Raw genomic sequence first — 26215 nt, 5'->3', positions numbered from 1 at the left:
TTTGAGGAAACGGCGAGGGGGAGACGTCTCGAATTCCAGCTTGTACCCCTGAGATACTACCTGTAGAATCCAGGGATCCACCCGTGAACGAGCCCACTGGTTGCTGAAGTTCTTGAGACGGGCCCCCACCGTACCTGGCTCCGCCTGTGGAGCCCCAGCGTCATGCGGTGGACTTAGAGGAAGCGGGGGAGGACTTTTGTTCCTGGGAACTGGCTGTATGTTGCAGCTTTTTCCCTCTACCTCTGCCTCTGGGCAGAAAGGACGCGCCTCTAACCCGCTTGCCTTTCTGGGGCCGAAAGGACTGTACCTGATAATACGGTGCTTTCTTTGGCTGTGAGGGAACATGGGGTAAAAATGCTGACTTCCCAGCTGTTGCTGTGGAAACGAGGTCCGAGAGACCATCCCCAAACAACTCCTCACCCTTGTAAGGCAAAACTTCCATGTGCCTTTTAGAATCTGCATCTCCTGTCCACTGCCGAGTCCACAATCCTCTCCTGGCAGAAATGGACATTGCGTTTATTTTAGATGCCAGCCGGCAAATATCCCTCTGTGCATCTCTCATGTATAAGACAGCGTCTTTAATATGCTCTACGGTTAGCAATATAGTGTCCCTGTCTAGGGTATCAATGTTTTCCGACAGGGAATCTGACCACGCAGCTGCAGCACTGCACATCCATGCTGAAGCAATAGCCGGTCTCAGTATAATTCCTGAGTGTGTATATACAGACTTCAGGATAGCCTCCTGCTTCCTATCAGCAGGTTCGTTTAGGGCGGCCGTGTCCGGAGACGGTAGTGCCACCTTCTTTGACAGGCGTGTGAGCGCTTTATCCACCCTAGGGGATGTCTCCCAACGTGACCTATCCTCTGGCGGGAAAGGGTACGCCATTAGTAACTTTTTAGAAATTACCAGTTTCTTATCGGGGGAAGCCCACGCTTCTTCACATACTTAATTTAATTCATCAGAAGGGGGAAAAACCACTGGTAGTTTTTTCTCCCCAAACATAATACCCTTTTTTGTGGTACCTGGGGTAATATCAGAAATATGCAACACATTCTTCATTGCCGTAATCATGTAACGGGTGGCTCTATTGGAATGTACACTAGTCTCATCATCGTCGACACTGGAGTCAGTATCCGTGTCGACATCTGTGTCTGCCATCTGAGGTAGCGGGCGTTTTAGAGCCCCTGATGGCTTTTGAGACGCCTGGGCAGGCACGAGCTGAGAAGCCGGCTGTCCCACATCTGCTATGTCGTCAAACCTTTTATGTAAGGAGTTGACACTGTCACGTAATTCCTTCCACATGTCCATCCATTCAGATGTCGACCCCGCAGGGGGTGACATCACATTTATCGGCCCCTGCTCCGCCTCCACATAAGCCTCCTCATCAAACATGTCGACACAGCCGTACCGACACACCGCACACACACAGGGAATGCTCTGAACGAGGACAGGACCCCACAAAGTCCTTTGGGGAGACAGAGAGAGAGTATGCCAGCACACACCAGAGCGCTATATAATGCAGGGATACACACTACACAAGTGATTTTTCCCTATAGCAGCTATATATATATTATATGCGCCTAAATTTAGTGCCCCCCCTCTCTTTTTTACCCTATGTAGTCTGGAAACTGCAGGGGAGAGCCTTGGGAGCGTCCTTCCAGCGGAGCTGTGAGGGAAAATGGCGCCAGTGTGCTGAAAGAGATAGCCCCGCCCCTTTTCTGGCGGACTTCACCCGCTTTTTAAATGTATATTTGGCAGGGGTATTTCACAAATTTATAGTCTTTATGACTATATTATGTGGTATTTGCCAGCAAGGTACTCTTATTGCAGCCCAGGGCGCCCCCCCCCCCCCCAGCACCCATCAGTGACCGGAGTGTGTGGTGTGCATGGGGAGCAATGGCGCACAGCTGCAGTGCTGTGCGCTACCTTGATGAAGACCGAAGTCTTCTGCCGCCGATTTCCAGGAACATCTTCTTGCTTCTGGCTCTGTAAGGGGGACGGCGGCGCGGCTCCGGGACCGGACGACCGAGGCTGGGCCTGTGTTTGATCCCACTGCAGCTAATGGTGTCCAGTAGCCTAGAAGCCCAAGCTAGCTGCAAGCAGGTAGGTTCGCTTCTCTCCCCTTAGTAGCAGTGAGTCTGTTGCCAGCAGATCTCACTGAAAATAAAAAACCTAAAATATACTTTATTTTCTAGGAGCTCAGGAGAGCCCCTAGTGTGCATCCAGCTCGGCCGGGCACAAAATTCTAACTGAGGTCTGGAGGAGGGGCATAGAGGGAGGAGCCAGTGCACACCAGGTAGTCCTAAATCTTTCTTAGTTGTGCCCAGTCTCCTGCGGAGCCGCTATTCCCCATGGTCCTTACGGAGTTCCCAGCATCCACTAGGACGTCAGAGAAATATATGTGAGAGCGGTCAGAATGATGAGGCACGCTGTCGAAACCCACACAAAAAATAAGCAAAAATATCCATACATTTGACAACAGCTGCTAGCAAAGCATTGTAAATAACATCTTGAAACAGGTAGAAGGTAGAAGCATTACAACAATATACATCACCCAGAGGACTGGAGGAACCATAAAGAGAAACGTCACCAAGAGCAATGTAGAATATGCACTGTCCAGGGGGAGAGACGTCAAGAACAAAAGGGGAGCATGTATAGCACCCGGGGGGGGGGGGGGGGGGAGAAGGGGGGTAGCCATGGACGTAGAGGGCATTGAGATGAGGGCCATATATTCCAATCAGTTCGAACCAGGGTCAGGGGCCAGGAGTTCCGAGACAAACGCAGCAGCATCGTCTGGGTTGGTGAAGTCCTTGAAAGAAGAACCCTCGAAGACTCCCAATCGTGCAGGGTAAAGTAAGGCAAACTTGCGGCCTTCACGGGCTAGTCTGGAACAGACGGGAGAAAATGCCTTTCTGAGTCTGGGAAGTTCAGGGAAAACTCTTGAAAGAGAAGAAGCTTAGAATCTTCCCATAGGATGTCCCATGTACGGCGGGACGCTGACCAGAGTGCCTCTTTATGGAGGAAATTGAGGCAGTGGAATAATACGGCTTGGGGTCGGGGCTCTGGAGAGGAGGAGCGAGCAGGACCCGTCCTGTGGGCATGTTCCACTACCAGATCTGAGCAAACATCTTGTACTCCAAGAAGTTCAGGCAACGAATTACGTAGAAAGTGGTAAAGAGCCTGTCCCTTGACCGACTCCGGCAGACCAATGAGCCTGAGATTATTGTGAGCTGATCTGTTCTCCAGGTCGTCCAGTTTTGACCATAGTACCATGTTTTCCGATTTCTGTAGTTTAGCAGAGATTTCAGAAAGTTCGGCAATCTGCTGAACATTTTCACCAGCGGTGTGCTCCACCTGTAGGACACGCTTAGCTAGCTGCTTGTATTGACTTTTGATGTCGAGTACTGCTTGTTGCAAAGCAGCAGCATGAGATTTTGCTTGCTCTTGGAACATAGGCTGCACAGTTTCCTGTACAGCCCGCACAATGTCCCCATAGGAGAGCGGCTGGACATGAGGGGGTGCAGACAGCAGGTCATCCGCAGTGAGAGCCCTGGCAGGGGCAGCGGGAGCCGGGGGCAGAGGAGCCAGACCGCCAGTTTGCGCTTCTGCAGCCGGAGCTCCGGAGCTCAGAGACACCACAGCGGCCATCTTGGCTGCGGGGCCACGGGCAGCGTCTTGTTTGGCGCGAAGAGTTTTGCCCGGCATGGAGAGGGCCAGAAATTTGTCCATAAAGGACAGCCCCGTGTGCAGGGGGGAAGCGGACCACTCAATGGACGACCAGAACGGGCGATTAGCAGGGATTTGTGGCGGGAGGCACCGGAGATTCAGGTGAGAGGTGCTACTCCATTCAGCCCGGAACCGGAAGTCCTGATGTTTTTTTAATTCCTTTTGGCTGCTGATCCCTGCCTGGGGTTAACCACTTTCTTACATGTGCTGCGGTGTAAACTCTTTGCATTGTATGGCTATCTACTAGTCACTCTCTGTATTGAACGGTGGTCCGTATGATGATTTTTGTATTGTATGGGTCAGAGCAGAGGCCTGATTACACTCAGATATGGATGCTCATCTTGTATCATCAGCTGGGGCACTAAGGAGGTGGTGGTGGGTACTAATTACCTGGGCTCAGACTTGCCTGGCGGGGCAATTCATTTCTTCCCTAGAGTTGGTGTGGCCACACCTCCCGGACCTGGCCTTGCCCCAAGTCCCACTTGGGACTACTGTAAGTTTTGCTGGCCTGTTCATTGCAGTGTGTGCCAAGTTCTGATTGGAGGAGCTCAGCAATCATTACCAGAGGATCTGGGGAGGTGTAGCAGGTGGTATGTGGAGGTGGCAGGTGGAGGTGCAGTATGTGGGTCATGTATACTATATGTAGGGATGACCACCGGAAGTGGCTACCATTGCAACACACCTTTCAACTAATTATAGCCATTGCTTGTCCTTGTATACAGTGGCAGATCTACGGGGGTTAAATCAGGCAAACACAGCTTTTCCATGGGCACTTTGGGCTGCTTCTACCCCCCTTTCCCAGAGAGTACCAACTCTGATTGGTTGCTATGGGCAACTTCTCCACTCTTGCCTTAATTCTGAGTCACATGCAGAACCACACATAGCAGTGTCTACCAGCGGTCACCCACTTGTGCCTTTATGTGATTGCCGAAACAAACTCCTTCTTCCCTTGTGTACATCCATGTGGCCAAATGTACAGAGACTGAGGTGCCTACTTTAGCATCTGATAGCTATAAAACCGATTGGGGAGTCCTAATATGCCACCATCGGTCGCACAATCATAGTTCTTCTGACTGACCACAGCCTCTTATGGCTGCGGCTGTGTTTCTGTGAAGGCAGCTGCAGCATTGACCACTCGCGGCTGTCCTATAACACGCCCACAGAATGGACTATGTTTGTGTGCAACACTAGCCACCACCCAGAAACATTTATCACTATTCTGATACTGTTTGTGGTTCTAAATCAGGCTCTTTGTCTCTCTCCAAGATTTGATAAATCTTTCCCAAAGTTCCTCCTTCTTGGTGTGCCCAGCAGGAGTGATGTCAGAAGCAGGCAATCCCGGTACTTAATGGCAAAAACATGCCATCAGACCTGAAACACTGATGGTTAGCAACCATTGGTTTTTCATGGTCATCCCTGTAACAGACACGTCACTATAATGTACGCTGAAGTGCCAAAAGTAATAGGATAGCAGTATGTAAAGGTAATGGTAGGTAGGGCCACCGGACTAGTACATCTAGGAATGCCCAATCCTGCATCTGTTGTAATCTGACATCTCATGAGTCAGTTTGAACACAGACTAGGCTGCTCATGGCAAGGCAATGTGAATTTTTGGAGTTAGAACAGGGCATGATAATGCGTGCCCAACAGATGGGACATTCCATTTCTGAAGCTGTGCATCCAACATTCCTCGATCTACAGTGTCAAGTGTGTACCAGGAATGCCTCATAGAAGGCTCTACCACTGACCGTGGTTGGAGCAGTGGCCGACCACAGGTGCTTAATGATCGCAAACAGCGACATCTGTCCAGAATTGTTCATGGTAACATACAAGTGACACTGGCTCAAATCACATCCACATTCAAAGCATTAGGTACCAGACGCATATCCAGCAGGAAACTGCAGCATTCTTTGCCTTCCATGGGATATGGGAGCAGAAGACCCACCAGAGTGCCCCTGTTAACACTACGACACCAAAAACAGTGCCTCACTTGGGCTTGAGATGTTGCTAATTAGAAACTGGATGATTGTCAACATGTGACGTGGTCTGATGAGTCACTGTTCTAGTTGTTTTGGTCTGATGGTAGGACTCGGGTGTGGTGCAGACCGCATGAGGCCATGGACTCCAGTTGTCAACAAGGCACCGTGCAGGCTGGTGGTGGTTCCATAATGGTGTGGGGATTGTTCACGTGGCATGGGTTGGGTCCGCTGGTCCACCTGAACACATCTTTGACCAGTAACTGCTATGTTGCAGTGCTTGGTGATCATTTGCAGACCTTCATTTACTTCATGTAACCCCACAACCATGGAATATTCCAGCAGGATAATTCACTGTGTCATCGGTATCAAGTTGTCTAGAATTGGTTTGAGAAACATTCTGGAGAGTTCTGACGAATGGTGTGGCCACCACGTGGAGAGGTTCATTTGCACACAAGATCCTGCATCTACAAATATCAGGGAGCTGTAGGAAGCTATCCAGATGGCATGGGGTCAACATCTCTTCAGAGGTCTTCCGTCCACTTGTGGAATCTTATGGTCCCTACACACTGGCCGACATGACTGCACGATATTAACGATCTTGTTCATTAATGAACGAGATAACGTTCATATCGTGCAGTGTAGAAGCTCCAGCGATGAACGATGCGCGGCCCCGCGCTCGTTCATCGCTGGTGTCCCGTCGGCTGTGCATGCAGGCCAATATGGACAATCTCGTCCATATTTGCCTGCAGTTCTATGGAGCCGAGTGACGGGGGGAGTGAAGTAACTTCACTCCCCCCGTCACTGCCCCCCCCCGCCGCCGGGTCGCCCTTCGGCCGTATCCGCCGTCGGGCAGCTCGGCGGCCAGTCGGCCAGTGTGTAGGGCCTATTAGCCACGTCGAGTTGCTGCACTTCACCAGGCTAGAAGGGGTCCTACATGATACTAAGGGCCTAATTCAGACATGATCACTGTTGTGCGAAAATCGCACAACGGCCGATTATCAAATGACTGCGCATGCATATGGATCGCAATGCGCACGCACAAGGCCAAACTGCGATAAAATCGAGTGCAAATTTTGATCGCTAGGCTTACGCAAGCTGATTGACAGAAAGTGGACGTTTGGGGGTGGTAACTAACCGTTTCTAGGAGTGTCAGGAAAAACACAGGCATTCCTAATCTTTTTCAGGGAGGGTGTGTGATGTCAGCTCCAGCCCCGATCAGCCTGTTTGTATCGCACTGCAGTAGTAAGTCTTGGGCTACGCACAGACTGGAAAACATATTCGATGTTGAGGGAGTTGCGAATGGATTTGCAGATGTCCGCTGTCTGGCGAAGTTTTTGCACGGTGTACGCATGCATTTGCAGACTTGCACAGGGTCGGGTTTTCACTCTCTATGGGCGGCGGCTATCTGATCGCAGCCCTCTGCAAAATCACAGAGGAGCAATCAGGTCTGAACTAGGCCCCAAGTACCAATCCTATGACTTTTACTACTTAAGTGTACAGTGGGCCTAATTCAGACCGGATCGCAAAAGCAAAATCTTTCTCTAATGGGCAAAACCATGTACACTGCAGGTGGGGCAGATATAACATGTGCAGATAGAGTTAGATATAAAGACATACCCTCCAACATTTTACACATAAAAATTGGTACGAATTAGGAAAGGGGGGCGTGGCCACCTTTTCCTATACATTAAATGGAAGTTTGGAGAGCCAAAAATCGGTACAGACCATTAAAAAAAAAAAAAAAAAGGTACTGTACCTGCTAAAAAGGTACAGCTGGAGGGTATGTAAAGAGGCTACTACCTTCACAGACGGTGAGGGCCAGTGCAATGTCATACACAGTACTTACTGTGTCCTGAGTTCCTCTGCAGGATTTGTAGGGAGTGGTTTTCTAGATAGGCAAGATTATATATATATATATATATATATATATATCTATATATGTGTGTGTGTGAATATATATGTTACTGGGCACCCCTGGAGATCAATTATATGCCAGGGTGCCTTCTTTCACAATAAGATAGTTCAAGGATCCAATTTGAAAAATAACTAGGCGGCTCTCCAATGGTCTTGATAAAGCTGCAGCAGCCGGCAGCAAGAGTGCACATCAGCAAGGTAGTAGAGCGGGGAGAGCGCCTCGCTGCTTTGTATACCTTGCTGAGCGGGTAGCGCCGGGCCTGCATAGGAGTAAATGTCAGAAAAGTCCTAGCAATCACATTACAGACTTCGGATCTTTCCCCTTACATCACATAGGTATGAATTCAACATGCTCCTATGGATCTTTCCGGTTATCTGTCATTATTATTATTATTATTATTATTATCTGTTATTGCCATCACCTGTGGTGAAACACCTTTCTTATCAATTAACTAGCTCACCACAGGTGATGGCAATCATACATTACCAGGAAAGTCCAGGAACAGAGCATTTTCTCCCTCACGGAGAGGGTCAGGTAGGCAAGTATGAGTAGCGGGCAAATAATGGCAGCGGGCAGATAATGGCACCAGCTGGCACATAACAGGAGGCAGTGGGCAGATAATGGCAGCAGCAGGTTCAGGTGAAAAACAACTGTGCACAGCTGAGAAAATTGTTCTAAAAATTGGACTATAATATATATATAATCAATGTATATGGGGGGGGGGGGCAAACTGACGTCATAGCCTCGCCCTTCGTCCTCCAGGCCTGCCAATCAGAGTGCGGCCGGTCAGTGTTCCTGTGCGCGCTGCTGATAAAGTTTCACTTTCTCCAAAGGAAAACGGACTTTGCTCTGATCATTAACCTCTCCTGAGCCGGTATACACAGCATAGAGCGGGAGCGAGCACACCCCGCCCCGTCCCTACACTCCACTGACTGCATATACATAGATGGGGAGGGGAGGCAGAGTCACACCTGAGGGCCGGGGGCGGGAGTGTGACAGGTGGAGGAGGTGCAGGTGTCAGAGGGCGGGGACGCTGGGAGACAGCAGTCAGTGCTGGGGCGGATGCCGGCGTCTTCCAGTGCTGATGTTAGGACAGAGGAGAGGTTGTACTGGCACAGAGGCGTGGTCATACTGGGAGTTGTTATACTGGGGTTAATATTGGGAGAGAGGAGGGGTCAGATTGGGGTTGACACTGGGTTAGAGGAGTGATTATACTGGAGAGAGAGGAGTGGTTATAATGGGAGAGAGGCGTGGTTACACCGGGGCTGGTGCTGGGAGAGAGGCGTGGTTACACCGGGGCTGGTACTGGGAGAGAGGCGTGGTTAGACTGGGAGAGAGGCGTGGTTACACCGGGGCTGGTACTGGGAGAGAGGCGTGGTTAGACTGGGAGAGAGGCGTGGTTACACCGGGGCTGATACTGGCAGAGAGGAGTGGTGACTCTGGGGCTGACACTGGGAGAGAGGAGTGGTTATACTTGGGGGAGAGGAGTGGTTACACTGGGGCTGATACTGGGAGAGAGGCGTGGTTATACTTGGGGGAGAGGAGTGGTTACACTGGGGCTGATACTGGGAGAGAGGCGTGGTTATACTGGGAGAGAGGCGTGGTTACACCGGGGCTGATACTGGCAGAGAGGAGTGGTGACTCTGGGGCTGATACTGGGAGAGAGGAGTGGTTATACTTGGGGGAGAGGAGTGGTTACACTGGGGCTGACACTGGGAGAGAGGAGTGGTGACTCTGGGGCTGACACTGGGAGAGAGGAGTGGTTACACTGGGGCTGACACTGGGAGAGAGGAGTGGTTACACTGGGGCTGATACTGGGAGAGAGGAGTGGTGACACTGGGAGGTGCACCCAGCAGCCACTACCCTACTCCGGGGATCTGAGAGACTCATGGAGCGGCTGCTGCTGGGGAGGCAGCTCGGGCACCGGCTCATCTGACTTCCATGTAACTAGTGTGTGTGCGGCTGCAGAGTGCCAGCTGCCTGTGCTGTGTGCCCGCTGTATGCCAGTGCTCAGGGCGCCTCTGCTTTGTGTGCCCGGCCAGTGTCTGTGCATGTAGCTTGGCACCCCTGTGTGTAGAGGTGTGTCCCCGTCCCCCCCCCTCATCCTCATCATGCCGGATCAGATCAGTGTGTCGGAATTTATATCAGAGACCAATGAGGATTACAAGTCACCCACCGCCTCTAACTTCACCACCAGGCTGAGCCAGTGCAGGACCACAGTGGCAGCCATTGAGGAGGTAAGCTACACAGCCCTGAGACCTCTCCTGTCTGTTGGACTCCCTGTTATACAAGCCCCCAAATGATAATGACTTTATGGTACAGGACCAGTAGGCATGGGCACAGCTGGCAGTAATATGTGTGTGAGACACTGGTGCAGTGTAGTGAGTGAGGTTTGCAAACAATTCAGGTACAGATCATATAACCTTCCCAAGTTGGAAAAAACTGGTATAAACTACAAAATACAGTAGACCACGGACCACTGCGATTTAAGAAGGGTTCTGTAAGGCGTACAAGGTGGCACAAGTCACTAAAGATCTGTGGAAATAGGTTTTGCAAAAGGCTTATTCTATTTTTATGTTCTAAATGAATTCCTGACTGGGACCATGTTGGTGTAGGTTATAACCTCATCCATACCAGGTCCTGGTAATATATTGTATACCAGAGACTATTAAGTTCTCGCTGAAACCTGTTGTAGAAAAGCCTTTGAGCGCTGGGAGTTTGCTAGCCACTGTGATGAGAATATAAAAGTCTCAAATGTAGAGATGAGCAAAATATTCACTATGATTCCGCAATTGTTTACGGAATTTCATGTTTTTCCTGCATAATTTGTTTTCTAGTGTATTGGCATGGAATTCCTGGTCACACCTGGATTTATCCATACACCAAATGATAATCGTTCAGATCCAGTTCTGACAGTTACCGTTAAGTATATGTACAGGAACGATACTCGTTTAGCACACAGTAACGTCTGAGCAACTCTTGTTATCGTTTAATTTCCTTATCAAACATGTTCTGCCAATTCCATGCAATGATCTATGCATCGTGCCCATACATCGTTCCGTGTGTGGAGGCACAGCTATTTCGGGCCATCACTCAGGCCCTTGTTACCATTTCGTTGGCACTTCTTGGAAATTGCGCAGCGTATGGCCAGCATTACTCTATTCGTAGGCTGTAAATCCTGCGGAACTAGAATTCAGAGCAGGTCAGATGGAACAGGTTGCCGCACTTCCAAGGTGTCCTGCCAGCAACAAAATAATTTGTTATACTACTGATCTACTGAAACTTGCTTTTGAATGTTAAAAAATATTACTGCATCATGTTATTATGGTCCAAAAATCCCCTATCTATCTATCTATCTATCTATCTATCTATCTATCTATCTATCTATCTATCTATCTATCTCTGTATTGTGCGTGTGCTGTTTGGCTTCCCTGATTGTAGTAGTTCCTTGGAATGTATATGATTGATTTACAAAGGTCTGTACTAGTGAATGAGATGAGTGGCATTGTTGGACCACCTGGCATACAGCTGAGGAGGCATTCACTTTCCTAGTTGGTAAAATGATGTACCGTGTTGCACGTTACTGACAAAATAGGCAGAACTGTTTCTGATTCATGTCAGTGGATTAGGAGGTTTCTGCTCAGATAAAAGTAGAGCCATGTTAGCCTTGAGATAGACTAGCGTACAAATAATTGTTCAAATGCAAAATAGCAAAAACTTGACCTCTGACAATAATCATTGAAAAGCTTTCAAGGTCCCCTCGTTTGCCAGAGTGTGCCAGCAAAACCTGTAAGGCTGTAAATATTATACTGAAGCCAGCCATTATATTGCTTTTCTTGTATTTCTCCTTTCAAAAGCAATGTACCTTCTGTTCAAGGTTTGCGCTCGCTATAGTGCTCTACTTATGTAAGTGACACTTCTTAGTAGTAATCTACTGAGCATTTGTTAGGAGTTAGTAAATTATGGGATAAAATGTTATAATTTAATTAGGGGGCGATTCAGTTAGATGTCATGGCCGTCAATTATGGTGTTTCCTTGCATTCAGTAGAGGTGTGCAGGAAAATGAACCGTGTTGCAGGTTCTGTATATGGCGGATGTGTGCGTAACTGAGCAAAGCCGCGACAAATTGAACTGTGCTTGAAATTACCGGAACTATATTAGTCGCATTAAATTATATTGACCCATGACATCAAACTCCTGGAAGTATTGATTGATAGCATAGAGTTATTCATTCAAATATCTTAAGAGAAAGAAAAAAAATCTTAAGTCCTAAGTGTTTTAAACTACAGGTTGAGTATCCCTTATCCAAAATGCTTGGGACCAGAGGTATTTTGGATATCGGATTTTTCTGTATTTTGGAATAATTGCATACCATAATGAGATATCATGGTGATGGGACCTAAATCCAAGCACAGAATGCATTTATGTTACATATACACCTTATACACACAGCCTGAAGGTCATTTTAGCCAATATTTTTTATAACTTTGTGCATTAAACAAAGTGTGTCTACATTCACACAATTCATTTATGTTTCATATATACCTTATACACACAGCCTGAAGGTCATTTAATACAATATTTTTAATAACTTTGTGTATTAAACAAAGTTTGTGCACATTGAGCCATCAAAAAACAAAGGTTTCACTATCTCACTCTCACTCAAAAAAGTCTGTATTTCGGAATATTCCATATTTCGGAATATTTGGATATGGGATACTCAACCTGTACTTCTTCATTTGTCTCTTCAGAATCTAAAATTGGCACATACTGTACTGGTTATGCAGTCTGCTGTGTGATCCTGATTGGTGTATCCTATCAGCCATAACATTAAACCCACCTGCTTAATATTGGTCCTAATTCAGAGTTGATCGTAGCAGCAAATTTGTTAGTAGTTGGGCAAAACCACGTGCACTGCAGGGGGGGGGGGGGGGGGCAGATTTAACCTGTGCAGAGAGAGTGATATCCCTTTCAGACTGACAGAGCCGGGTCACACTTGGGAATGTGTTCCCGGATGCATCCTGAGACACAACCCGGGAATGTCCCCTTTCACACTGCACTTAGACCTGGGATCGACCCAGGACAGCCCCGTTTACACTGATCACAGGAAAGCCCTGCAAATGCATATGTATGTCATTTTTCTAGCTCACATAGATGAGGTCACAATAGGCAAGCAAAGGGAGGGGTGGGGCCTGCTTTTTCAGAGTCTTAATTTTATTAACAACTTGCTGTGTATGGATAATTCCTCTGGCTTCAAGCAGCTTTGCAATGTTTTTATAAATAATAGCATCCTTCACTGTGCCTTTTATCTGTCTCTATATTTCCTCCTCCCCCGAGCAGCTCTCTGATCACCTGAGCAGTCCAGGTAGCCATATTGCCTGTCTCCTCCGCTACCATGACGCTTTCCCAGGGTCTGGATGATGACATCATCTTTTCTGAGCCCAAGAAAGCTCCAATTAGAGGTCTTTTAACAGTCACGGGTACTGAATACTGGGTAGGGCCCATTCACACTACACTGCATGCCGGGATGATCCCGGATTCAACCCAGGTCGAGGCCTGGGATGAAATGCCGGGACGCTCAACCCGGGATATTCTTTCAGTACCCTTTCACACTGGGCAAATTCACGGGTTGATGCGCGTTCATGTGCAATTACCCGGGAAATATTTGTCAGTCTGAAAGGGGTATTAGATTTGGGTGGGGTGTGTTCAACTTCAGATTTTGTGAAATCTAAATTGCAGTGTAAAAATAAAGCAGCCAGTATTTACCCTGCACAGAAACAAAATAACCCACCCAAATCTAACTCTCTCTGCACATGTTATATCTGCCACACCTGCAGTGCACATGGTTTTGCCCAACTGCTAACAAATTTAGCTGCTGCGATCAGGTCTGAATTACCCCCATTGTGTATATCCCCCTTGTGCCACCAAAACCTCTCTGACCTCTGTAACAATGTTTAGGTAGGTAACTTGTATCAAAGTAACATCTGTGTCAAAGGTAGGATCCAAGGTTTGCCAGCAGAACATTGCCCAGAACATCACACTGCCTCCGCTGGCTTGCCTTCTTCTCATAGCTCATCCGGTGCCATCTCTTCCCCAGGTAAATGACGCAGACACTCCCAGCCCTCCACCTTATGTAAAAGAAAACATGATTCATCAGCCCAGGCCACCTTCTTCCATGGCTCCATGGCCCAGTTCTGATGCTCACATTCTGATTGTAGGTGCTTTCAGTGGTGTATAAGGGTCAGCGTGGGCAGCACGTTGCGATGCACTGTGTGTTCTCACACCTTTCTGTTATAGCCAGCATTAACTTTCTCTAACGTCCTAGTGGATGCTGGGAACTCCGAAAGGACCATGGGGAATAGCGGGCTCCGAAGGAGGCTGGGCACTCTAGAAAGATTTATGACTACCTGGTGTGCACTGGCTCCTCCCACTATGACCCTCCTCCAAGCCTCAGTTAGATTTCGTGCCCGGCCGAGGTTGGATGCACACTAGGGGCTCTCCTGAGCCCTTAGAAAGAAAGTATAGATTTAGGTTTTTTATTTTCAGTGAGACCTGCTGGCAACAGGCTCACTGCAGCGAGGGACTAAGGGGAGAAGAAGCGAACTCGCCTGCTTGCAGCCGGATTGGGCTTCTTAGGCTACTGGACACCATTAGCTCCAGAGGGATCGACCGCAGGCCCAGTCCTTGGTGTTCGGTCCCGGAGCCGCGCCGCCGTCCCCCTTAAAGAGCCAGAAGCAAGAAGAGGTCCGGAAAAACGGCGGCAGAAGACATCAGTCTTCACCAAGATAGCGCACAGCACTGCAGCTGTGCGCCATTGCTCCTCATACACACTTCATACTCCGGTCACTGAGGGTGCAGGGCGCTGGGGGGGGGCGCCCTGAGAAGCAATAAAAACACCTTGGCTGGCAAAAACTCCACAATATATAGTCCCAGAGGCTATATATGTGGAAAATACCCCTGCCAGAATATGGAAAAAAGCGGGAGAATAGGCCGCGGAAAAGGGGCGGAGCTATCTCCTGCAGCACACTGGCGCCATTTCTCCTTCACAGATCCGCTGGAAGGAAGCTCCCTGGCTCTCCCCTGCAGTCTACACTACAGAACAGGGTAAAAACAGAGAGGGGGAGCACTAAATTTAGGCGCAATTATATATATATATATATATATATATATATATATATATATATATATATATATATATATATAACAGCAGCTATAGGGGACATAACTCAGTTAGTCCCTGCATTATATAGCGCTCTGGTGTGTGCTGGCATACTCTCACTCTGTCCCCCCAAAGGGCTTTTGTGGGTCCTGTCCTCATTCGGAGCATTCCTTGTGTGTGTGCGGTGTGTCGGTACGGCTGTGTCGACATGTTTGATGAGGATAGTGATGTGGAGGCGGAGCAGATGCCTTTAGAAGGGATGTCACCCCCTGCGGGGCAGACACCTGAGTGGATGGGCTTATGGAAAGTAAAGAGTGCACGTATAGACTCCCTATATAAAAAAATCGACGACATGCCAAATGTGGGACAGCCGACTTCTCAGCTCGTGCCTGCCCAGGCGTCGCATGGGTCATCAGGGGCTCTAAAACGCCCGCTACCTCAAGCAGACCCAGATGTCGACACTGATACTGACACCAGTGTCGACGACGATGAGTCTAACCTGATGCCCACTAAGGCCATTCACTGCATGATTGAGGCAACGAAAGAGGTGTTACACATTTCTGATATAACTACAGGTACCACTAAAAAGGGTATTATGTTTGGAGAGAAAAAACTACCCGTAGTTTTTCCCCCATCAGATGAATTAAATGAAGTGTGTGAAGAAGCGTGGGCTTTCCCTGATAAAAAAATTGGTAATTCCTAAGAAGGTACTAATGGCGTTCCCTTTCCCGCCAGAGGATAGGTCACGTTGGGAAACACCCCCTAGAGTGGATAAAGCGCTCACACGTTTGTCTAAAAAGGTGGCACTACCGTCTCCGGATACGGCCGCCCTCAAGGAACCTGCTGATAGAAAGCAGGAGGCGATCCTGAAGTCTGTATATACACACACAGGCATTATACTTAGGCCAGCTATTGCGTCAGCTTGGATGTGCAGTGCTGCCGCTGCGTGGTCAGATAAACTGTCAGAAAATATTGACACATTAGACAGAGACACGATCCTGTTAACCATAGACCATATAAAAGACTCAGTCTTATATATGAGAGATGCACAGAGGGAAATCTGCCGACTGGCATCTAAAGTAAGTGCATTGTCCATTTCTGCTAGGAGAGGCTTATGGACTCGCCAGTGGACAGGAGATGCGGATTCAAAAAAGCACATGGAAGTGTTACCATATAAGGGTGAGGAATTATTTGGGGATGGTCTCTCGGACCTAGTTTCCACAGCAACGTCTGGGAAGTCAGCATTTTTACCCCATGTTCCCTCACAGCCTAAGAAGGTGCCGTTTTATCAGGTTCAGTCCTTTCGGACCCAGAAAAACAGGCGTGGAAAAGGCGGGTCTTTTCTGTCCAGAGGCAGAGGTAGGGGAAAAAGGCTGCAACAAACAGCAGGTTCCCAGGAGCAAAAGTCCTCCCCCGCTTCTTCTCCCAAGTCCGCCGCATGACGGTGGGGCTCCACAGGCGGAGCCAGGTACGGTGGGGGGTCGCCTCAAAAATTTCAGCGATCAGTGGGTTCGCTCACAGGTGGATCCCTGGATCCTGCAAATAGTATCTCAGGGATACAAGCTGGAATTCGAGGCGTCCCCACCCCACCGGTTCCTAAAATCTGCCTTGCCGATTGCTCCCTCAGACAGGGAGGCGGTGCTAGCGGCAATTCACAAGCTGTATTCCCAGCAGGTGATAATCAAGGTACCCCTACTTCAACAAGGCCGGGGTTATTATTCCACACTATTTGTGGTACCGAAACCGGACGGTTCGGTGAGACCCATTCTAAATTTGAAATCCTTGAACACGTACATAAAGAAATTCAAGTTCAAGATGGAATCGCTCAGGGCGGTTATTGCAAGCCTGGACGAGGGGGATTACATGGTATCCCTGGACATCAAGGATGCTTACCTACATGTCCCCATTTACCATCCTCACCAGGAGTACCTCAGATTTGTGGTACAGGATTGCCATTACCAATTCCAGACGCTGCCGTTTGGACTGTCCACGGCACCGAGGGTATTTACCAAGGTTATGGCGGAAATGATGATACTCCTTCGAAGAAAGGGAGTTTTAATTATCCCGTACTTGGACGATCTCCTAATAAAAGCGAGGTCCAAGGAACAGTTGTTGGTGGGAGTAGCACTATCTCAGGAGGTGCTGCACCAGCACGGCTGGATTCTGAATATCCCAAAGTCACAGCTGGTTCCGACGACACGGCTACTGTTCCTGGGTATGATTCTGGATACAGTCCAGAAGAAAGTGTTTCTCCCGGAGGAGAAAGCCAGGGAGTTGTCATCTCTAGTCAGAGACCTCCTGAAACCAAAACAGGTATCAGTGCATCGCTGCACACGGGTCCTGGGGAAGATGGTGGCTTCTTACGAAGCAATTCCCTTCGGCAGGTTCCATGCCAGAATCTTTCAGTGGGACCTGTTGGACCAGTGGTCCGGATCGCATCTTCAGATGCATCGCTTAATAACCCTGTCTCCAAGAACCAGGGTGTCTCTACTGTGGTGGCTGCAGAGTGCCCATCTTCTAGAGGGCCGCAGGTTCGGAATACAGGACTGGGTCCTGGTGACCACGGATGCCAGCCTTTGAGGCTGGGGGGCAGTCATACAGGGAAGAAACTTCCAAGGACTATGGTCGAGTCAGGAGACTTCCCTTCACATAAATATTCTGGAACTAAGGGCCATCTACAATGCCCTAAGTCGAGCAAAAGCCCTGCTCCTACACCAGCCGGTGCTGATCCAGTCAGACAACATCACGGCAGTCGCCCATGTAAATCGACAGGGCGGCACAAGAAGCAGGATGGCGATGGCAGAAGCCACAAGAATTCTCCGATGGGCGGAGAATCATGTACTAGCACTGTCAGCAGTGTTCATTCCGGGAGTGGACAACTGGGAAGCAGACTTCCTCAGCAGACACGACCTCCACCCGGGAGAGTGGGGACTTCACCCAGAAGTCTTCCAGATGCTGGTAAACCGTTGGGAAAAACCACAGGTGGACATGATGGCGTCCCGTCTCAACAAAAAGTTAAAAAGATATTGCGCCAGGTCAAGGGACCCTCAGGCGATAGCTGTGGATGCTCTAGTGACACCGTGGGTGTACCAGTCGGTTTATGTGTTCCCTCCTCTGCCTCTCATTCCAAAGGTATTGAGAATAATAAGAAAGCGAGGAGTAAACACAATTCTCGTGGTTCCGGATTGGCCAAGACGAGCGTGGTACCCGGAACTTCAAGAGATGCTCTCAGAGGACCCGTGGCCTTTACCGCTCAGACAGGACCTGATACAGCAGGGGCCCTGTCTGTTCCAAGACTTACCGCGGCTGCGTTTGACGGCATGGCGGTTGAACACCGGATCCTAAAGGAAAAGGGTATTCCGGAAGAAGTCATTCCTACGCTTATTAAGGCCAGGAAAGATGTTACGGCAACGCATTATCACCGCATATGGCGAAAATATGTTGCATGGTGCGAGGCCAATAAGGCCCCAACAGAGGAATTTCAACTAGGTCGATTTCTGCATTTCCTGCAAGCAGGAGTGGATATGGGCCTAAAACTAGGCTCCATTAAAGTACAGATCTCGGCTCTGTCGATTTTCTTTCAAAAAGAACTAGCTTCAGTACCTGAAGTTCAGACTTTTGTAAAAGGAGTGCTGCATATTCAGCCCCCGTTTGTGCCTCCTGTGGCACCTTGGGATCTCAACGTGATGTTGGGTTTCTTAAAATCACATTGGTTTGAGCCACTTAAAACCGTAGATCTGAAATATCTCACGTGGAAAGTGGTCATGTTATTGGCCTTGGCTTCAGCCAGGCGAGTGTCAGAATTAGCGGCTTTATCATGTAAAAGCCCTTATCTGATTTTCCATATGGATAGGGCAGAGTTGAGGACTCGTCCCCAATTTCTCCCTAAGGTGGTGTCAGCGTTTCACCTGAACCAGCCTATTGTGGTGCCGGCGGCTACTAGTGAATTGGAGGACTCCAAGTTGCTAGACGTTGTCAGGGCCCTGAAAATATATGTTTCCAGGACGGCTGGAGTCAGGAAAACTGACTCGCTTTTTATCCTGTATGCACCCAACAAGCTGGGTGCTCCTGCTTCTAAGCAGTCTATTGCTCGCTGGATTTGTAGTACAATTCAGCTTGCACATTCTGTGGCAGGCATACCACAGCCAAAATCTGTAAATGCCCATTCCACAAGGAAGGTGGGCTCATCTTGGGCGGCTGCCCGAGGGGTCTTGGCTTTACAACTTTGCCGAGCAGCTACTTGGTCAGGGGCAAACACGTTTGCAAAATTCTACAAATTTGATACCCTGGCTGAGGAGGACCTGGAGTTCTCTCATTCGGTGCTGCAGAGTCATCCGCACTCTCCCGCCCGTTTGGGAGCTTTGGTATAATCCCCATGGTCCTTTCGGAGTTCCCAGCATCCACTAGGACGTTAGAGAAAATAAGAATTTACTCACCGGTAATTCTATTTCTCGTAGTCCGTAGTGGATGCTGGGCGCCCATCCCAAGTGCGGATTGTCTGCAATACTTGTACATAGTTACTGTTAACTAAAGGGTTATTGTTGAGCCATCTGTTGAGAGGCTCAGTTGTTTTCATACTGTCAAACTGGATATAGTATCACGAGTTGTACGGTGTGATTGGTGTGGCTGGTAAGAGTCTTACCCGGGATTCTAAATCCTTCCTTATTATGTCTGCTCGTCCGGGCACGGTGTCCTAACTGAGGCTTGGAGGAGGGTCATAGTGGGAGGAGCCAGTGCACACCAGGTAGTCATAAATCTTTCTAGAGTGCCCAGCCTCCTTCGGAGCCCGCTATTCCCCATGGTCCTTTCGGAGTTCCCAGCATCCACTACGGACTACGAGAAATAGAATTACCGGTGAGTAAATTCTTATTTTTTTTAATGTTATAACAGATCGATGTATAAAGTAATTTAAGTTTCGTTTTTTGGCAGGCCTGCTTAGCATGTGCTGTATTTGTAACATAAATACATAGTGTTCCCTCTAGGATTGTGGCAGGGCAGGGCGCATAGGTTCCGTGGCAGGTAGTGCGTCTGCGCTCAGAAAGGGGGCGTGGCCACACATGCTCCACTAATGGTGGAGTTCCCTGTCTGTGGCTGGGGGAGTGCATAGGTGTTGGGCTCCCCCCCCCTCCCCAAGCACTCCCTTTAATGTGGCAGAAGGCAGACTGTTTTAGCAGGGCACCACTAAAGGGGCAAGGCACATTTTACCCTTTAAGAATCGGGCAGGGCGCGGGGCCTGCTAAAATAGTTTAATGTGAACACAAAATACATAATACTTTGCCTGAGAGACTTTGCAGTCAGGTAGAATACATGGACAGGTGCATAGTAACACAATAGAATAATGAGAACAGCGCTCTTATTGTGGAAAATTGCATAACTGGAACTTACTGAACAACTTGGCACTGGGTATCTTAACAATATGACGATTTGAATAGAGATATTATATATTGATTATACATCTAAATGAGATGAAATAATGCCTGCATTCATTGCTTTGTAGCAGGGGTGGGGAACCTCTGGCCAGCGGGCCTTATGCGGCCCGGAAAAGCATTTGGACCGGTTCGGGGCCCTGCCAAGGCAGCTGTGGAGTGTAAAGCCATCTGCCTCGCCCGGCATCATGGGAAATGTAGTTTTCTCACACTGTGCTCTGTAAACAGTGTACAGTGTGAGAAAACTACATCTCCCATGATGTAGTGCGCATAGCTCCATGGTAATGTGAGGCAGCTTTGGAGAGAGATCTCAGCGGAGGTCTGCTCTGCTGGCTGCGGGTAGGTGGGAGGAATGGCTGTGGTGCGGTTCCGTTCTCCACTGCTTCTGTGGAGAATGGTTATTTTCTGGTACTTGACAATTACATAATTATGAAATAATACAGTGCTCTTGATGTTGATTGAATGGCACTAATGAGCTTATCATTACACTTACACTGTGCTGTATTCATTCCAGGTCCATGTCTATTATGTGTAACTGGCGCTACTGGGGCATTATGTGTAACTGGCACTATACTGGGGCATTATGTGTAACTGGCACTATACTGGGAGATTATGTGTAACTTGTACTACTGTGGGCATTACTGAGGCCATTTTGTGTAAGTAGCATTAGTGTGGCCTTACACATAATGCCTAAGCCTTTTTCCTAGGAGAGCGCACCCATGGGGGGGTGGTAAGGGTTCGCTTCAAAAATAGGCCACGAATTATGTTGCAAAAAAAACAAATGGCCCTAGGCAGAAAAAAGGTTCCCCACCCTTGCCTTAGAGGGAAGTATTTAAGGGTGGTCTTCAGGTTGCCAAATGTCGGGATCCCGGCGCACAGTATACCGGCGCCGGAATCCCGACACCCGGCAATGTTCTCCCTCGTGGGGGTCCACGACCCCCCTGGAGGGAGAATAAATAGCGTAGCGCGCCACCATGCCCACAGCGTAGCGCGCCACCGTGCCCGCAGCGAGCCCGCAAGGGGCTCATTTGCGCTCGTTACGCTGTCTGTATGCCAGCGGTCGGGCTCCCGGCGACGGTATGCTGGTCGCCGGGAGTCCGGCCGCCGGCATACCATACTACACCCGTATTTAATATATACATTCTCACAACCAATCAGGTGCTGGCCACCAGTTTTATTTTCAAGCCGTGGTCTTATCACAATTTGACCTGAATATATCAAAGTTTCACGCAGGGCTAAGCACATATTCTGTTTATGACCTATATTTATGTTTGCAATCAGCTTTCTGATCAATTAACTACTTTACCAAAGGTGTCTGGAATCATAAATGAAGAGGGAAGCCCAGGAACAGAGCATTTTGTACCTGATGGAAGGGGGTCATGCTGAGGGCTCTGCATTACTTCTCTTCCAATCTCTCCTGACAGTACAGTATACTTGATGCATGATCAAGGGCAAAACTACCACAGCTGGTGCAGCGTCTATTGGGCCCAGAGCGTGGAGGTGCACTCTTCATTGTCTGTCCCATGTCTCTAGGGAGCAGATCATGTACTAAGCCTTGGAGACTGATAAAGTGGAGAGATTGAAAAAGTAGCAACCAATCAGCTCCCATGTTACAAGCTGTTATTGAAAAATGACCGTTAGGAGCTGATTGGTTGGCACTTTATCTCTCTCCACTTTATGATTCTCCAAGGCTTAGTACATCTGCCCCTTAGTGAGAAAGGAGTACTAGGAACAAGCAACCAGTCGGAAGCACAGCTGACTTGTATAGCAGCAACACATCATACAGCACTTTACAGAGAATATTGACTCCTCCGCGTTAGTCTCTGCCCGGCTGGAGCTCAGAGAATTTCCGACCACTCGCGCACACTAGAGTCCACTTTGTAATATTTCTTGTGAACCTTTTTGTTAATTCTTATTTTCTTTGTGGCTTTAATTTAATTTGATGTAGCATGCCATGCACTCTTCTGTTGTTAATGCATAAGCCATTTATTTCTGTTCCAATACAATGGTTCATCCTGTGCAGTTGTAAATCTCAAGGCCAGTGTCCCCAGGCACTCGGTGCTGAACACATTCAGTCTCAGCTGAGCATGCTATTGATATCAAAACACATGGTATTCCTTATTCATGATAGGGCACCCTCCATGTTCATATATCGCCTGCAATATGGCACCTACACCCTGTTTGGATACACTAAATAATGTAAAATGTTCATTTGATTGTGTAAAGACTGACACATTGTGTCTCTATTTTACAATATTAATGAGATGGAATAAACAGACGTTACATTGACTTATGTCCATATTGAAGCCTATTTATTTTTTGATTACCAGTTATTTATATAGGACATACATATTCCGCAGCGCTTTACAGGCAGTATTTGGCCATTCTCAACAGTCCCTTCCCCAGTGGAACTTACACTCTATATTCCCTATCACATATCCAGGCACACACATACACACTAAAGTTATATTTCTGTCGGGAGCCGGTTAACCTACCGGTACATTTTTGGATTGTGCGAGGAAGCCCACACTAGCACGGGGCGCATATACATGTTATACACAGTTAGTCCTACCTGTGACCAACAGTGCTACCCATTAGAATAAGTGTTTATATTAGTACGTCCACTGCATTGACGTTAATCTTTCTTGAGACATTTTTTTATTCCCACATTTAATTTTTCTCTTACATCCTAGAGGATGCTGGGGATTCCGTAAGGACCATGGGGTATAGACGGGCTCCGCAGGAGACATGGGCACTCTAAAGACTTTAGATGGGTGTGCACTGGATCCTTCCTCTATGCCCCTCCTCCAGACCTCAGTTGATTCCTGTGCCCAGAGGAGACTGGATGCACTGCAGGGGAGCTCTACTGAGTTTCTCTGAAAAAGACTTTTGTTAGGTTTTTTATTTTCAGGGAGCACTGCTGGCAACAGGCTCCCTGCTTCGTGGGATTGAGGGGAGAGAAGCAGACCTAATTTACTGATAGGCTCTGCTTCTTAGGCTACTGGACACCATTAGCTCCAGAGGGTCGGAACGCAGGTCTCATCCTCACTGTTCGTCCCGGAGCCGCGCCGCCGTACATCTCACAGAGCCGGAAGATAGAAGCCAGGTGAGTATAAGAAGAAAGAAAACTTCAAAGGCGGCAGAAGACTTCAGATCTTCACCGAGGTACCGCGCAGCGGTAACGCTGCGCGCCATTGCTCTCACATTCACACACACTGACGGCACTGTATGGGTGCAGGGCGCAGGGGGGAAGCGCCCTGGGCAGCAATAATAAACCTCAAGGGACACTGGCTGACATATATATACTGCGGAGGCAGTATATTAAATAAACCCACGCCAGTATAAAGAATTTGAGCGGGACCAAAGCCCGCCATTGAGGGGGCGGAGCTCGATCCTCTAGCACTCACCAGCGCCATTTTCTCTACAGCACGCGGCAGAGAAGCTGCTTCCCGGACTCTCCCCTGCTGAACACAAGTACAGAGGGCAAAAAAGAGGGGGGCACATTTATTTGGCGCAGTGAGTGTATTATTGATATATAAAGCGCTGTACAGACTGGGATTTTGTTCCAGTGGCGCTGGGTGTGTGCTGGCATACTCTCTCTCTGTCTCTCCAAAGGGCCTAATTGGGGGACTGTCTCCATATATATATATATATATATATATATATATATATATATATATATATATATATATATATATATATATCCCAGTGTGTGTGTGTGTGTGTCGGCATGTCTGAAGCGGAAGGCTCGTCTAAGGAGGAGGTAGAGCAGATGATTGTCGTGTCTCCGTCGGCACAGTCGATACCTGATTGGATGGATATGTGGAATGTTTTAAATGCAAAGGTGTCTTTATTACATAAAAGATTGGACAAAGCAGAGTCCAGAGAAAAAGCAGGGAGTCAATCCATGGCTTTGACTGTGTCACAAGGCCCTTCAGGGTCTCACAATCGTCCCCTGTCCCAGGTAGCAGACACTGATACCGGCACGGATTCTGACTCCAGTGTCGACTACGATGATGCGAGGTTACACCCAAGGGTGGCCAAAAGTATTCATTATATGATTATTGCAATACAAGATGTTTTGCATATCACAGAGGACCCCTCGGTGCCTGACACAAGGGTATGCATGTTTAAGGAGAAGAAACCCGAGGTAACCTTTCCCCCATCTCATGAGCTGAATGCTTTATTTGAAAAAGCTTGGGAAACTCCAGACAACAAACTGCAGATTCCCAAGAGAATTCTTATGGCGTATCCTTTCCCCGCACATGACAGGTTACGGTGGGAATCCTCGCCCAGGGTGGACAAGGCTTTGACGCGCTTGTCCAAAAAGGTGGCGCTACCGTCTCCAGACACGGCAGCCCTAAAGGATCCTGCTGATTGCAGACAGGAGGCTACCTTAAAATCAATTTATACACATACGGGTGCCTTGCTCAGACCAGCAGCAGCGTCAGCATGGATATGTAGCGCAATAGCAGCATGGGCAGATAACTTGTCATCTGACATTGACACCCTAGATAAGGATAGCATTTTATTGACCTTGGGTCATATTAAAGACGCAGCGTTATATATGAGAGACACTGCGAGAGACGTTGGGCTGTTGGGTTCAAGAGCCAATGCAATGGCAATTTCTGCTAGGCGAGCCCTGTGGACCCGCCAATGGACGGGTGATGCTGATTCAAAGAGACATATGGAAACTTTGCCTTACAAGGGTGAGATTTTATTTGGGGAGGGCCTCGCGGACCTGGTTTCCACAGCTACCGCGGGTAAATCTTTTTTGCCTTATGTTCCCCCACAGCAAAAGAAAACACCTCAATATCAGATGCAGTCCTTTCGGTCGCATAAGTCCAGAAGGGGTCGGGGCTCTTCCTTCCTCGCCAGAGGTAAGGGTAGAGGGAAAAGAATGCCTGCTACGGCTAGTTCCCAGGAACAGAAGTCCTCCCCGGCTTCTACTAAATCCACCGCATGACGCTGGGGCTCCACTGCGGGAGTCCGCGCCGGTGGGGGCACGTCTTCGTCCAGGTCTGGGTTCTGTCAGATGTGGATCCTTGGGCGATAGAAATTGTATCCCAAGGCTACAAACTGGAATTCGAAGAAGTGCCTCCTCGCCGATTTTTCATGTCGGCTTTGCCAGCTTCTCCCCCAGAGAGGGAAATAGTTTTAGCTGCGATACAAAAGCTGTGTCAACAGCAAGTGATTATCAAGGTTCCCCTAGTGCAACAGGGGAAAGGGTTCTATTAAACTCTATTTGTGGTCCCGAAACCGGATGGCTCGGTCAGACCCATTCTGAATCTAAAATCCCTAAATCTGTATCTAAAAAAGTTCAAATTCAAGATGGAATCTCTCTGGGCAGTGATCTCCAGCCTGGAAGGGGGGGATTTTATGGTTTCACTAGACATAAAGGATGCATACCTTCATGTCCCCATTTATCCTCCTCATCAGGCGTACCTGAGATTCGCTGTACAGGACTGTCATTACCAGTTTCAGACGTTGCCGTTTGGGCTGTCCACGGCCCCGAGGATTTTCACCAATGTAATGGCGGAAATGATGGTGCTCCTACGCAGGCAAGGAGTCACAATTATCCCATACTTGGACAATCTCCTGATAAAAGCGAGATCGAGAGATCAGTTGCTGAAAAGCGTGTCACTCTCCCTGAGAGTGCTGCAGCTACACTGCTGGATCCTAAATCTGTCAAAGTCGCAGTTGATTCCAACGACTCGGCTATCATTTTTAGGCATGATTCTGGACACGGAAAAGAAGAGGGTTTTTCTCCCAACGGAAAAAGCCCTGGAACTCCAGAGCATGGTCAGAGACCTGTTAAAGCCAAAAAGAGTGTCAGTTCATCAATGCACTCGAGTACTGGGAAAGATGGTGGCGGCCTACGAGGCCATACCCTTCGGCAGGTTCCATGCGAGGACATTTCAGTGGGACCTTCTGGACAAGTGGTCGGTGTCCCATCTACAAATACATCATAAAATAAGCCTGTCCCCCAGGGCCAGGGTGTCTCTCCTG

The 26215-nt window shown here is 48.5% G+C and overlaps 1 protein-coding gene across 2 annotated transcripts in view; it reads left to right on the top strand.

Moving 5' to 3' along the window:
* The first annotated feature begins 9267 nt into the window (after positions 1 to 9267).
* Positions 9268 to 26215, top strand: part of ASAP2 (ArfGAP with SH3 domain, ankyrin repeat and PH domain 2) — a 318205-nt gene continuing 301257 nt past the window's right edge. The window contains exon 1 of one of the 2 annotated variants that reach the window (XM_063915446.1): positions 9268 to 9858. In XM_063915446.1, the coding sequence (XP_063771516.1) occupies positions 9733 to 9858 (126 nt within the window). In that variant the 5' untranslated portion in view covers positions 9268 to 9732. The remainder of the gene's footprint in view (positions 9859 to 26215) is intronic. The other variant, XM_063915445.1, reaches the window with a different exon arrangement.

This window comes from Pseudophryne corroboree, chromosome 4, assembly GCF_028390025.1.
Source record: "Pseudophryne corroboree isolate aPseCor3 chromosome 4, aPseCor3.hap2, whole genome shotgun sequence".
Classification (NCBI taxonomy): domain Eukaryota; kingdom Metazoa; phylum Chordata; class Amphibia; order Anura; family Myobatrachidae; genus Pseudophryne; species Pseudophryne corroboree.
This window is presented reverse-complemented; position numbering and strand designations above follow the sequence as displayed.